This window comes from Heptranchias perlo, chromosome 1 (assembly GCF_035084215.1).
Source record: "Heptranchias perlo isolate sHepPer1 chromosome 1, sHepPer1.hap1, whole genome shotgun sequence".
NCBI classification, from domain to species: Eukaryota; Metazoa; Chordata; class Chondrichthyes; order Hexanchiformes; family Hexanchidae; genus Heptranchias; species Heptranchias perlo.
This window is the reverse complement of record NC_090325.1, coordinates 170760476-170774286: the sequence shown is the minus strand read 5'-3', so window position 1 is coordinate 170774286 and position 13811 is coordinate 170760476. Positions and strand designations below refer to the sequence as shown.

At 43.0% G+C, this 13811-nt stretch overlaps 1 protein-coding gene across 3 annotated transcripts in view; it reads right to left on the bottom strand.

Annotated features, from left to right (window-relative positions):
• The window catches only part of abhd18 (abhydrolase domain containing 18), a 102980-nt gene that overhangs the window by 69737 nt on the left and 19432 nt on the right, over window positions 1–13811 (bottom strand). For all 3 annotated transcript variants that reach the window (XM_067993587.1, XM_067993594.1, XM_067993616.1), the window contains exons 3-4: window positions 13429–13513; window positions 5699–5799 (exon numbers count right to left, since the gene is read on the bottom strand). In XM_067993587.1, the coding sequence (XP_067849688.1) occupies window positions 5699–5799; window positions 13429–13513 (186 nt within the window). The remainder of the gene's footprint in view (window positions 1–5698; window positions 5800–13428; window positions 13514–13811) is intronic.

Below are 13811 nucleotides of genomic sequence, written 5' to 3'. Positions count from 1 at the left end.
ATTTTTACAATACAATGTAGAAGTTATTGTTTTTTTTATTGGTTGTTAGCTGGTCTCTAAGGATGCAATAATTATAAAGTTAATCTCAGTAATCAGTATATAAATGCATGTACTATACAAATTTTGTAGCTATCCAAAAATATTTTCAGTGCTACATTTTGCATACCCAAGACTACAATGTACCGCAATATAATGCATAACTAAAATAAGCATGCAATTTGACAGCATAATATTAAACAGTATGTCTTCAAATCTTCAACATATGAATAGATGTGATTTTGGGTCAGGGAGATTTGTAATCTGTTGTACATGTGATCTTGTGAATGATCTTGACAAAGCACAGGCTGAAGATTTTGCATTTGGTTAAGTGACTTTGAGCTTATCACCACTAATCTTTGAGGCTGTATTGCTCCTGGATCAGTAACCCAGAAATTATTTTTGGCTCCCAAAAATGTATTGCCATACAGAAATCTTACACCGCAGTATCAGACAAATGCACTAATTTGAATGTCCACTTCCTCCAGTAGTTTTATACTCAGATTACCAATGCAAGTTGCTTTCTTTTTTACACTTTTTGAATTAAAATAAAACAAAACTCAATATTTAGAAGTGCAATTCACCACTTCATCATACTGTTATAGAATCTGATAGTTAAGGTTGGGTGAAAGCCCTTGAACATGGCCAGATAAGATTAGCCACAGGTTCATAGTATTTTATAGCGCTGAAACAGGCCATTCGGCCCAACAGGCCCATGCCGGTGTTTTATGCTGCACACTAGCCTCCTCCCACCTTACTTCATCTCACCCGATCAACATATCCTTCTATTCCTTTGTCCCTCATATATCTAGCTTCCCCATAAATGCATCCATGCTATTCGCCTCAACCGCTCCATGTGATAGCGAGTTCCACATTCTCACCACTCTTGAGTAAAGAAATTTCTCCTGAATTCCTTATTAGATATATTAGTGACCATCTTATATTTATGACCCCTAGTTTTGGCCTCCCCCATAAATGGAAACATCTTCTGTAAGTCTACCCTATTGAACCCCTTCATAATTTTCAAGACCTCTATCAGGTCATCTCTCTAGAGAAAAGAGCCCTAGCCAATTAGTCTTTCCTGGTAGCTGCACCCTCTTTAGTTCTGGCTTCATCCTTGTAAATCTGTTTTGCAATTTCTCATTATTTTTGTAATACGGTGACCAGGGGCTCGATTTTAGGAGCGTGTTTCCGGCGGGTTACCAGCGGGGTGGCCCCGAAAATCCCGATCTACGGTCACGTGACCGGATCGCGACGAAATCCCGGCCACTTCCGGGTACCGTGCTGACGTGCGGGGCTGCGCGCGCAAGCCCCGCTGGTGGGAATCCCGCAGGCAATTAAAGCCAGCGGGGTTCCACTTGAGAGTACTTACCTTGCTCGTTGTGGTCAGTTAATGAGCTGAAGCAGCTGTCAAAAGAGGAAGTGTGGGATTTTAGGTTCAAGGCAGTGAGTTTCCCACACTGGGGGAAACAGTCTCCCTCCAACCAGGCATGTTGCAGCCAGCAGCCTGTGGCAGGTGCCAAGGTGCGCTCCACGGGGGAGAGCCCTCACCCACGCAGGAGGCCACCGCGTCACATAGGGCAACCCCTGCCCTCCACCACCCCCCGCCAAGCCAGAGGACAGACCGACACGAAACCGCAACCCCAGTCCGAGGAACCACACACCTACCCTGCACAACCCCTCAGACCAACACCTGCCAGATGGGTGGTGTGTGGAGACCCTCGGAGGACGAAGAGCATGACCAGCACCAGCAGCCTCGCAGTCCACGCCGTCCGCCGCAGGGACGTGGATTCCCCCCAACACGGTGTTGTTGCACGCCCACCTGCACAGCAGGAGGGAGGGCTACCGCAGAGAGAGACGCGTCGCAGAGGGCACTACCCTCGCCACAGGGTCCACAGACCGAGGCGCAGCTCCCCGGACCTCTCCGAGCAGCAGTGCACAGGGAGGCGCAGATTCGCTCGACATGTAGTCGTGGAGATCTGCAGCCTCTTTCATGCCGAGCTGCTCCTGGCTGGCCCCAGCACCAACTGCTTACCTGTTGCTGGCAAAGTCACCACTGCCCTCCACACCTTCTCCTCCGCATCCTTCCAGGGTGCAGCCGGCTACACCGCCGATGTCTCTCAGTCGTCTGCGCGGACGAGCCCTGCAAATACACCTGCACCTACTCTGCAGTAACACGATGGGTGGCATCAGTGGTGGGTCCTCATAGTGATATCCAGGAGCGGCCATTATTGGACACAACGGACAGGATTCGCGGAGACATGGCAGTGGTGGTGTCAATATAATGTTTGCTGTTTGTTGCTCTGAAATTCAATATGGGTAACACCCATGACAAACCCTCAGACACACTTGTGCACCCCCTTCATGCTGACGAGACGTTTGCCTTACGCTGCCTACTGCACATATGTGATGCATGCCCTGTGGCTGCAGCACAGGTGGTGGCAGGTTGAGTGAGGCTGGCCGTGAGGGAGATGCACGAGAGGGTGAGTATGGGATGGAGCCATGAGATTGTATGAGGATTGGGTTGCGTGTTAGTGGCAGGATGAGTACTGGCGAGGTGAGTAGGTGGAGGTAAGATGAGGATGGGGTGTGAGTGGGTATGAAGGGTGATGTGACAGAATAGTGTTGGCGGTGCCGAAGGAGATTTGGGGTGGGGGCAGTGTTGTGGCAGACGGAGTGTAGGGGAAAGACTTCGTGTTCTCACTGTGGCGGACCTACTGCGGTCATTGCAGCGCCTCCTGCACTGTATGCAGGTGGGCCATATGTTGGTGGCGCAGGTGACCCCCTCTGCCACCTCGAGCCAGGCCTTCTTGGTGGCAGAGGCAGGCCGCTTCCTCCCGCCCGCCGGGGGGAAGATCTGTGTCCTCCCCCTCCTCCTCACCCCATCTGATGATACCTGGGGTGAGGCATCATTAAACTGGGAGCAGCCTTCCCCCTGGGCTGCTCCATGCTGCAATTTGTTCCATTGGTTGCAGCATCTGTCAGTGGAGGACTGCCCCTTTAACTAGAGAGCCTCCAGCTGACAGATCGTACTGCGCATGCGCAGCCCGACCGACGCGCAGGCCAGCGCCGTGGACCCCGGAGGAGCAGGTAATTGATTCCTATTAGTGGGTTGCCTGCTACGATTGCGTGGGCAACCCACTAATTTCGCCGTCCACGTTTTCGACGCTCCCAGAGGACCACCTGCTGGGAACCCGCAGGCCTGCTAAATTCGAGCCCCAGAACTATGCACAGTGCTCTAAATGTGGTTGAACCAAGTTGCTGTATAAATTTAAAATAGCTTCACTGCTTTTCAATCCTATTCCTCTAGAAATGAACCCCTGTGCCTTGTTTGCACTTTTTATGGCTTTGTGAGGGAGTTGCTACTTTTAATGATTTGTGAATTTGTACCCCTAGATCCCTTTGCGCCTCTACCCCATTTAGACTCTTATTTTCCAAGGAGTTAATGGCCTCTATTTCTCCTGCCAAAATGTACCACCTCACACTTATCCATATTCAAAGTCATTTGCCATTTTCACACCCATTCTGCAAGTTTATTAACGCTGTCTTGTATTTTGTCGCAGTCCTCCTCAGTATTAACTATACCCCCTAATTTGGTGTCACCTGCAAATTTTGATATTGTACTTTCGATTCTGGAGTCCAAATCAAGAGTGGTTCCAGCACCAATCCCTTCCCACCTTCTGCCAGTCTGAGTAACTACTCTGCTTTGTAGCCAGTTTGCTAACTATTTTGCTACTTGTCCCGACTCCACATGCTCCGACCTTAGTCACGAGTCTACTTTGTGGTATCTTATCAAAGGCCTTTTGCAAGTCCATGTATATTGCAGCTACTGCATTACCCTTGTCTATTCTGGTACTTCTTCAAAGAATGCCATCAGGTTGATCAAGCATGACCTTCCCTTTTGAAATCCATGTTGGCTCTTTATATGTTCGGTTTCAAGATGTTTTTCTATTACATCTTTTGAGTAAGGATTCCATTATCTCTCCTACCGCCGACGTTAAGCTAATTGGTCTATAGTTCCCTGGACTTGTTCCATCTCCCTTTTTACATACATATACACATAAGTGCCTCTGCTATCTCTTCCTTAGCTTCTTTAATTATGTGTGACTGCAATCCATCTGGACCCAGGGTTATGATAAACTGTTATAAAACACTGGTTAGACCTCAGCTAAAGTATTGTGTCCAATTCTGAGCATCACACTTTAGAAAGGATGTCACAGCCTTGGAGAGGATGCAGGGGAGATTTACCAGAATTGTACCAGGGACAAGGGAATTCAGTTATGTGGAGAGACAAGGGAAGCTGGGATTGTTCTCCTTACAGCAAAGAAGGAGAAGGGGAGATTTAATAGGTGTTCAAAATTATGAAGGGATTTGATAGATAGGGAGAAACTGTGTGCACTGGCCTCTTCGTATTCCTTTGTCATCCTCTTCTTTGTCTATGTACTATGTGCATGTCTTTTTCTTTTTTTTTTAAGTTCAATTTTACCCTCATCTCTTTATTCATCTATAGTGTCTCATTATTGGCTAGTTTGTTCTTTTTTTTTTAGCAAAATATTCTTCTCCTGAATTCTTGATCACCTTTTTAAATATTTCTCACTGCTGATCTGTCAATATTTTTCCAGTTTACCCTCCCTAGTTCCATCCTCATCCCCTCATAATTAGCTTTTTTCCAGTCTTTGGTCTGTGTCTTACTTATATGTCTCTCAATCATCAGGTTGTAATCACTATTGGCTAGATATTCCCCTATGCTTATTCTCTTAACTGCTCTGGTTAATTTCCCATTACTAGATCCAGCAGTGATTCCTCTCTTGTTGGGCTTGTTATGTAATATTGTTGGGCTTCTTCCATCAGTTTAACTTCTGCATCCTTCCAGCAGAATTAGCATCCTTTTTGTTTCTGGATGTTGATCAAAAGCAATCAACCTTTAAATGACTTAGTTAGCTGAGTACTGCTCTATACTCATGTTCCAAATTGAAGGCTACCCACCTTGCTAAGAATCCAGAACCAAAGATGAGATCCCACTGAAAGGAGCAAATGTCAGCTCTGTCCAGCACTTAATCCAAAACATCAAGTCACAACAACACGCCATAGGGCCGTTTCATCTGAATAGTTTGATCAACCAAACTTGCCCAAGGCAACAATTTTGCTTCATAAATACTTACCCATAGAATACCCTTCCGCTTTAACAGTGTTAAATGTTGTAATTATAAGCTACCTAAAAAATGTCACAAAGAATTGTGATAGAAAGTAGTCAAGTGACAACACATTAGTTTACTAATGTACTGCACCACAGAAGGGATGAAAAGGGAGTTATGTTGCAATTCTTAGCAAAACTAGCTTTTGACCTTGATCAAGCTGTGAGATCAAAGCAAAAGGGGGGAAAAAAAGGAAAACCAGGAAATACTGTAAAGGCATCAGTCATAGCTCACGCTGGCATTTATATCATACTAATAATGAAACTTAGTTATATAAATAACCATTCAGGACTTCATTGGAAAACACTTGGAACGCTCAGGACTGTAACCTGTGCATCCCAGTTAGAAGTTAGACCGAAGGAACCAACAATTATTTTTACCTCCTTTTTAAGGAGAAATTTCACAGCTCAGAAGAAAAAAGAATACAAAAGCTTTGAGGATTCATTTGTATGGCTTTATTTCCTTACCTGGCTTTGACAGATTCAGCTGGCATAATCCCTGGTAGATGATGATCCAGTGGGGATACAAAGTGCCCATCCATGATCTGACAATCAGCCTGTTCCTCCATCTGTAACAAAGAGCTTTCAGTTACTATTGTATTCCTTCATGAATACAAAGAAACATTTTCTTTTTTGATTAATAAAAGGTAATTTTCTCACTTCTCGGGCTCTCCCCAAACATATGACACACTACACACACATTTCTGAAACAAGAAAGCAGACAGAGGACCTATTAGCAGCCACTATGAGTTCTATGACACTATGATTTCTTTCTCCATTTTGGAAAATAACTGTCAAGAACCACCTCTTCATAAACAGTTCATCTGCAATCCAGAACTCTCAAGGCGAAGCCCTCTCTATGATACAGCTTGCACCAACACACTGATAGCTGTTATCCGGCAGAGGTAAAGTTTCCTTAAAATTCAATACACCATTACCTATGACAACTGTAAAAATACAAGCTTTTAATGTTTAGAATACATTTTTGTAGATTTCCTGCGGCAGTGCTAGTGGGTGGAGGCATGCACAGCAGGCGAATGGCAGACTGGGCGAGGGAGACAGGCTCAGCAAGGAATGGCAGGGTGGATCAGACCGAAGAGTCATGGTAGATGAATATAGAGCTGTTAAGTTCTTTTATAATTGTAAACAATTTTACAATACCAAGTTATAGTCCAGCAATTTTATTTTAAATTCACAAGCTTTCAGAGGCTTCCTCCTTCCTCAGGTGAACGTTGTTGGAAATGAAATCCTCGAAATGAAATCGCATTTATAAATCACAGAACAATGCTTGGTGATTACAGACAGTTTTTTCAACTGCCCGTTGCCAAGGCAATCAGTGTGCAGACAGACAGGTGTTGCCTGCAAGGTCTCCGAATATACAAATCACCAAAAAAAAAACAAAAAAAGAGATAGAGGTAGAAACATAGAAAAGACAGCAACTGACCCGTTATATTAAAAACAGATAACATTTGTTCGCTGGTGGGGTAACGTGTAGCGTGACATGAACCCAAGATCCCGGTTGAGGCCGTCCTCATGGGTGCGGAACTTGGCTATCAATTTCTGCTCGACGATTTTGCGTTGTCGTGTGTCTCGACACACCAGCGAACAAATGTTATCTGTTTTTAATATAACGGGTCAGTTGCTGTCTTTTCTATGTTTCTACCTCTCTATCTCTTTTTTTTTGGTGATTTGTATATTCGGAGACCTTGCAGGTAACACCTGTCTGTCTGCACACTGATTGCCTTGGCAACGGGCAATTGAAAAAACTGTCTGTAATCACCAAGCATTGTTCTGTGATTTATAAATGCGATTTCATTTCGAGGATTTCATTTCCAACAACGTTCACCTGAGGAAGGAGGAAGCCTCCGAAAGCTTGTGAATTTAAAATAAAATTGCTGGACTATAACTTGGTGTGGTAAAATTGTTTACAATTGTCAACCCCAGTCCATCACCGGCATCTCCACAACAAGTTCTTTTATAGTATTTGATTCTTTCTTTATATATTTCTTAGGTGCCTGCAGAGACCGAAGGTGAAGCTGGCTGGGAATTTTAATGGCCACTTTCTATTTTTGCACCCGCAACCTGATACATTGTTCAGCCATGACCAAATGCTGCCTGGCTGCCAAGACTTTAAGAAAATTAGAGAATGCAGAAAAGAGAGAAACCAGATAGGTGCGTTGAAAAATGATACTATGCCGGTAGAAACTACAAGATGGTCCAAAATTAAATCAAATTTCCCTGCATCAAATATGCTTCTACAAAATATTTACCAAGGGTTTTTTTTCCTGCACTGTTTGCAGCCTTTTTAAATTGCCAGAACCAGCATAATTCCAAATGACTGGGGACGTGTGTCAGCAAGCACCCACCCAGTCCTTACCTGTGAGGTTGCTGAGTAGCTATCACTGGCAAGGATGCTGGACAATTTATCCTTGGGGCAATGAAACCAATTGCAGTGCTTCCACTGCTGCCCTGGCTGAGTTCAGGTTACTTAGCACTGGCCAAGGACCTTCCTAGTTTGAATGGCTCAAGCCAAAAAAAAAAACGACAGCCAGGAATTTCCTGGAGCAGCATAATCGGCAAGTTATACCGTAAGTCAAGCTATTTGTGCACTGAACTTCCTGATGCAAACTTACGCCATCATTTCCTGGGAAACTGCTCCGCAGTGAACACAGTGGCACTCCATGGACTACAGAAGCGCTGTGACCAATGGCGGGTCCTGGGAACATTGGGTGGAAGCACCATAAAAAATCTGGAACAGATGTCTATTGCCATGATGCCTCATGCGCCGCGACTCCTGCCTTTGCTCTTCCTCCATAATACTAATGGTGAACTGGGGAATGCCCAGTGGTACAGCCAATGCAGCTACTTTGTCTTTCTGAATGGGGTTGGGATCCTAAAAAATGTCTTTAGCCACTCACAGACTCTGTTTCTTATTAAAGTCTTCAGTTTCCCCGAACAAACAAAAAAAAAAATTTTTAAAAGCTGCGAAGCTTAAATAGTTCTCCCAGGCCAAGAATCATCTGAGAGCCATAAATTATACTGCTAGCAGATGACCACGGGCCCACGTGTCTAGAATCCTGGAAATTCATGCTTGCTGTTGTTCTGAATGGGGGGGGGGGGGGCGTGGAGCTCTTTTAATCAGCTTTGTCAGATTTCGGAGAACGTCTGGGCAAGGTGGTGCAAAGGTCACCAGGAAATTAGAGTAGTGTGAAAACTGCTTCAACTCACTTACGCCATATTTTCCTCAAACTTTTGCACTGGAAACATAGATACGCCTGTGTCATGGTGCAAGTTTCTAGGAATTTCCCATCGATACATTCAACTATTGGACTGTAGCGTTGATTCCTGGGGCCCTACAGTTTTGGGCGGGTTCAGGTCAGTTTGAAGTTATTGCCCTCAGTGCTCACGATGAAGGCACTTTGGAATGCATGGTGACATTCCAGTCAGTGATATTACTGGAATGCCCTGGAAAGGAGGCAACTCAGTTGAGGGTCACCAAGCCGAAGAAAATTGTGATTTTGCTAAAATGTCAAAAACAGTTATGGTATATATTTTTACAAAAAAGTACTTGGAACAAAAAGTTTCTCACTTAGACTTTCCTTTCAACCATTTTGGTCAAAGTTCCATGGTTTCTTGGCATTATCAGAAATGTTTCGTCACAGTCCTGGATGATGTTTACATCCTTTGTGATGTCATTAAGAAGGAATGTAGTAGTTGTAGGGGATAATATAATCATTGGTTCCTAAGAATGGGGTTCTGCTGAGACAGTTTGAGGAGCTGGGGTCTAAATTAATAAGCAGAACCTCAAAGGTGGAAATCGCTGGATACTATCTGAGCCATGTGCAAATTGGCATAGGGGCAAACAGATCAGAGGGTTAAATGAGTGGCTCAGAGTGGTGTGGGACGAAGGGGTTTCGATTCATGGGGCACTGGCACCAGTACTGGGGAAAGTGGGAGCTGTTCTGACAGGACAGGCTCCACTTAAACCGGGCTGGGACCAGCGTCCTGGCGAATCGAATAACCAGGGGCTGTAGACAGGGCTTTAAAGTAAAAAGGAGGGTGGGGGAAGGGGTCAAGTCAGGGGAAATTTAGAAATCTAGTGAGAAAAGTTAATAGAACAGTGTAGTGACTTGGGTAAAGAAAAGCAGAGTGTGGCAGGAAGGGACAGAATTTACTAATAGTGCAAGTAAGGTCAAAGCAGGAATGCATGGAGCATTCGTAACAAGATAGATGAATTAATTGCACAAATAGAGATAAATGGTTTTGACCTAATTGCCATTACAGAGACATGGTTGTAAAATGACCAAGGTTGGGAACTAAATATTCCAGGGTACATAACATTTAAAAAAGACAGGCAGAATGGAAAAGGAGGGGGTGCAGCCCTAATAATAAAGGATGACATAAGGACAGTGGTGAGAAAGGATCTTGGCTCAGAAGATCAGGACGTAGAATCAATATGGATGGATATTAGAAATAACAAGGGGCAGAAAACACAGGTGTCCTATAAACTACTCCCACCAAATAGTAGCTATACGGTTGGACAGAGTATTAATCATGAAATAAAAGGAGCTGGTAACAAAGGAAATGCAGTCATCTTGGAGGACTTTAATCTGCATATCGGCTGGACAAATCAAATTGGCAAAGGTAGTTTAGCAGACGAGTTCATGGAATGTATTCGAGATGGTTTCCTAGAGCAATAAGTCATGGAACCAACTAGACCACAGGCCATTTTAGATTTTGTATTATGTAATGAGATAGGGTTAATTAGTAATCTCAAAGTAAAAGAACCTCTGAGGAAGACTGATCATAATATGATAACTTTCAAACTCAATGTGAAATTCTATGTACTTTAAGTTTAAGACTCTAGTTTCTGACTTAATAAAGCCAATTACATAGGTATGAGGGGCAAGATGTCAAAGGTAGATTGGGAAATTAAAGGGTTTGACAGTTAAAAAGCATTTAAATAAATATTTCAATATTCTCAACATACATACATTCCATTGAGAAATAAAAACTCCATGGGAAAAGTGATCCACCGCTGGCTAACTAAAGAAGTTAAGGAGAGTATTAGATTAAAAGAAGAGACTTATAATGTTGCCAAGAGTAATAAGCCTGGGGATTGGGAGAGTTTTAGAAACCAGCAACGGATGACCAAAAAATTGATAAAAAGGGAGAAAATAGAATATGAAAGTAAATCAGCAAGAAATATAAAAACAGATTATAAGAGCTTCTACAAGTATGTAAAAAGGAAGAGAGTAGCAAAAGTAAACATTGGTCCCTTCGAGGCTGAGACACAAGAAATTATAATGGGGAAATCAGGAAATGGCAGAGACGTTAAACAAATATTTTGTATCTGTCTTCAAAGTAGAAGACACCAAATGCATTCCAAAAATAGTGGGGAACCAAGGGATAAATGAGATTGAGAAACATCACTACAGAAAAAGTACTGGACAAACTAACAGGACTAAAAGCCAACAAATCCCCAAGACCTGATGGCCTACATCCTAGGATTCTAAAAGAGGTGGGTGCAGATATAGTGGATGCATTGGTCATGATCTTCCAAAGTTCTCTAGATTCTGTAACTGTTCCAGTGGACTGGAAGATAATAAATGTAACCCCGCTATTCAAGAAGGGAGGGAACTACAAGCGAGTTAGCCTGACATCGGTCGTCGGGAAAATGCTGGAATCCATTATTAAGGAAGTGACCACCAGGCAGAGTAAGAGGTGCAGGCAGGTAGTGCAGGGGTCCCCTGTGGCCATCCCCCTCTCAAACAGATATACCACTTTGGATATTGTTGGGGGGAGGGATGACTTATCAGGGGAAGGCAGCAGCAGCCAACTTCTTGGCACCATGGGTGGCTCTGCTGCACAGGCTGGGAGGAAAAAGAGTGGAAGAGCTATAGTGATAGGGGACTCAATTGTAAGGGGAATAGATAGGCATTTCTGCTGCCACAACCAAGACTCCAGGATGGTGTGTTGCCTCCCTGGTGCAAGGGTCAAGGACGTCTCGGAGCGGCTACAGAACATTTTGGAGGGGGAGGGCGAACAGCCAGCTGTCATGGTGCACATAGGCATCAACGATATAAGGGGATGAGGTCCTAAAAGCAGAATATAGGGAGTTAGGAGGTAAATTAAAAAATAGGACCTCAAAGGTAGTAATCTCAGGATTGCTACCAGTGCCACGTGCTAGTCAGAGTAGAAATAGGAGGATATTTCAAGTGAATACGTGGCTAGAGGAGTGGTGCAAGGAGGAGGGATTCAAATTCCTGGGGCATTGGAACCGGTTCTGGGGGAGGTGGGACCAGTACAAACCAGACGGTCTGCACCTGGGCAGGGCCGGGATCGCTGTCCTAGGGGGAAGTGTTTGCTAGTGCTGTTGGGGAGGGTTTAAACTAAAGTGGCAGGGGGTTGGGAACCTGAGCAGGGAGACAGAGGAAAGTGTGTCAGGAAGGGACAGAAAGTATGGAGTAAAAGGTAAAGTGTTAAAAAAGGAAAAAGCAGGAACTAAGTGTCACAAAACATATTTGAAAGTTCTTTATCTGAATGCACGTAGCATTCGTAACAAAATGGACGAGTTAATGGCACAAATAACTACGTATGGGTATGATCTTGTGGCCATTACAGAAACATGGCTGCAGGGTGACAACGACTGTTAAACACCCTGGCATATTTAATTCCCAATCAGGAAGGACAGGCAGGAAGGAAGAGGAGGTGGGGTGGCTATGTTAATAAAGGAAGGAATCACTAATACAGAGAAATTATATTGGGACAAAGGATCAGGATAATGAAACAGTTTGGGTAGAGATAAGGAATAATATGGGGAAAAAAACACTAGTGGGCATAGTATATAGGCCTCCTAATAGTTGCAACTCTGCTGGAAGAAGTATTAATCAGGAAATAGTCGGGGCATGTAATAAGGGAACAGCTATAATTATGGGGGAATTTTAACCATCATATTAACTGGACAAATCAAATTGGGCAGGGCAGCCTTGAGGAAGAGTTTATTGAGTGTATTAGGGATGGATTTCTTGAGCAGTATGTAACTGATCCTACAAGGGGGCAAGCAACCTTGGACCTGGTCCTGTGTAATGAGCCAGGATTAATTAATAATGTCCTAGTTAAGGATCCCCTTGGAATGAGTGAGCATAACATGGTTACATTCCATATCCAATTAGAGGGCGAGAAGGTTGGTTCTCAAACAAGCGTACTGAGCTTGAATAAAGGAGACTATGATGGTATGAGAGCGGAATTGATAAAAGTGGACTGGGAAAATAGATTAAAGGGTAAGACGATACATGAGCAGTGGTGTTCATTTAAGGAGTTATTTTACAACTTTCAAAAAGAATATATTCCACTGAGGAAAAAAGGGTGTAAAAGAAATGACAGCCATCCGTGGCTAAGTAAAGAAATTGAGGATAGTATCCGACTAAAAACAAGGACAGATAAGGTAGCCAAACTTAGTGGGAGGATAGAAGATTGGGAAGTCTTCAAAAGACAGCAAAAAGTGACTAAAGGATTGATTAAGAAAGGGAAGATAGATTATGAAAATAAATTAGGAAAAAATATAAAAACAGATAGCAAGAGTTTCTACAGTTATATAAAAAGAAAAAGGGTGGCTAAGGCAAACATATACATATCCCCTCCTTCCATCCTACCACTGACACCATTACGGTTTTGCTGAATGGAATTCCCATCATAAAGCTTGCTTTCTTGCTAAGTCTCTCCCTTCCTTCAAAAGCATTCTCAAAGCTTATCTCTTTGACAATGCGTTTAGTCATCTCTGCTAACCTCTCCCAATTCCTACTGTGTCTGATCTTTGTCAAGTGACTTCTTACATTAAAGGCTCAATATAAATATCAGCTATTAATGAAAAATGTATTATGGCTCAACTGAACTCACCCTGAGGCAAATGAGACTGCACTCAATTGATGGTTGAACATGGTAGAGAAAATATCCAACTAAACCTACATTGGTTACCTGCACTCTATTATTCATGTACTTGATTATCCATGAGAAATTTTGTAGGAGTTGGAGGCCAGAGTCCATGCTTGCCTGCTTTCATAACTGAGGCAAAAAATCTGATTTACAGGCAAAATTAGGCAAAGAAGATTTGAATGATGATTTATCTTGCCCCGCAGCATAATCTAATGCGAAAATAGTGCACCTTTATAAAGGCCATTTTGCCACAAAATAATTACCTTGTCAATGAATATAGGGTAGTCTTTTGGAACCAACTGTTGACATTTTTCTCTGTTTCCTATTGTTTTTCTAAATTCAAACAACCTGCAATTTTAATGAAAAGCAATTACAGTATTTTCAAAACTTTTACATCTTCACATTTATACAGAACATCCAATTAAATGTGAGTACTATATTAGCCGAGTTCTAACTATAGGCACCCAAAGGTATAAATAATCTAAATTACAAGGGAACACTAAGCCATGTTGTTGCTTATTTGCATCTGCAATTTTGGAAATTTGATCTTTGATCTCTATCAACTACTAACAACAGCTAAAAAATACAATTTTTGGCTTTAAAATTTCTCTAAGGCATAAAAAAATGTAAGAACAAACCCTATAAG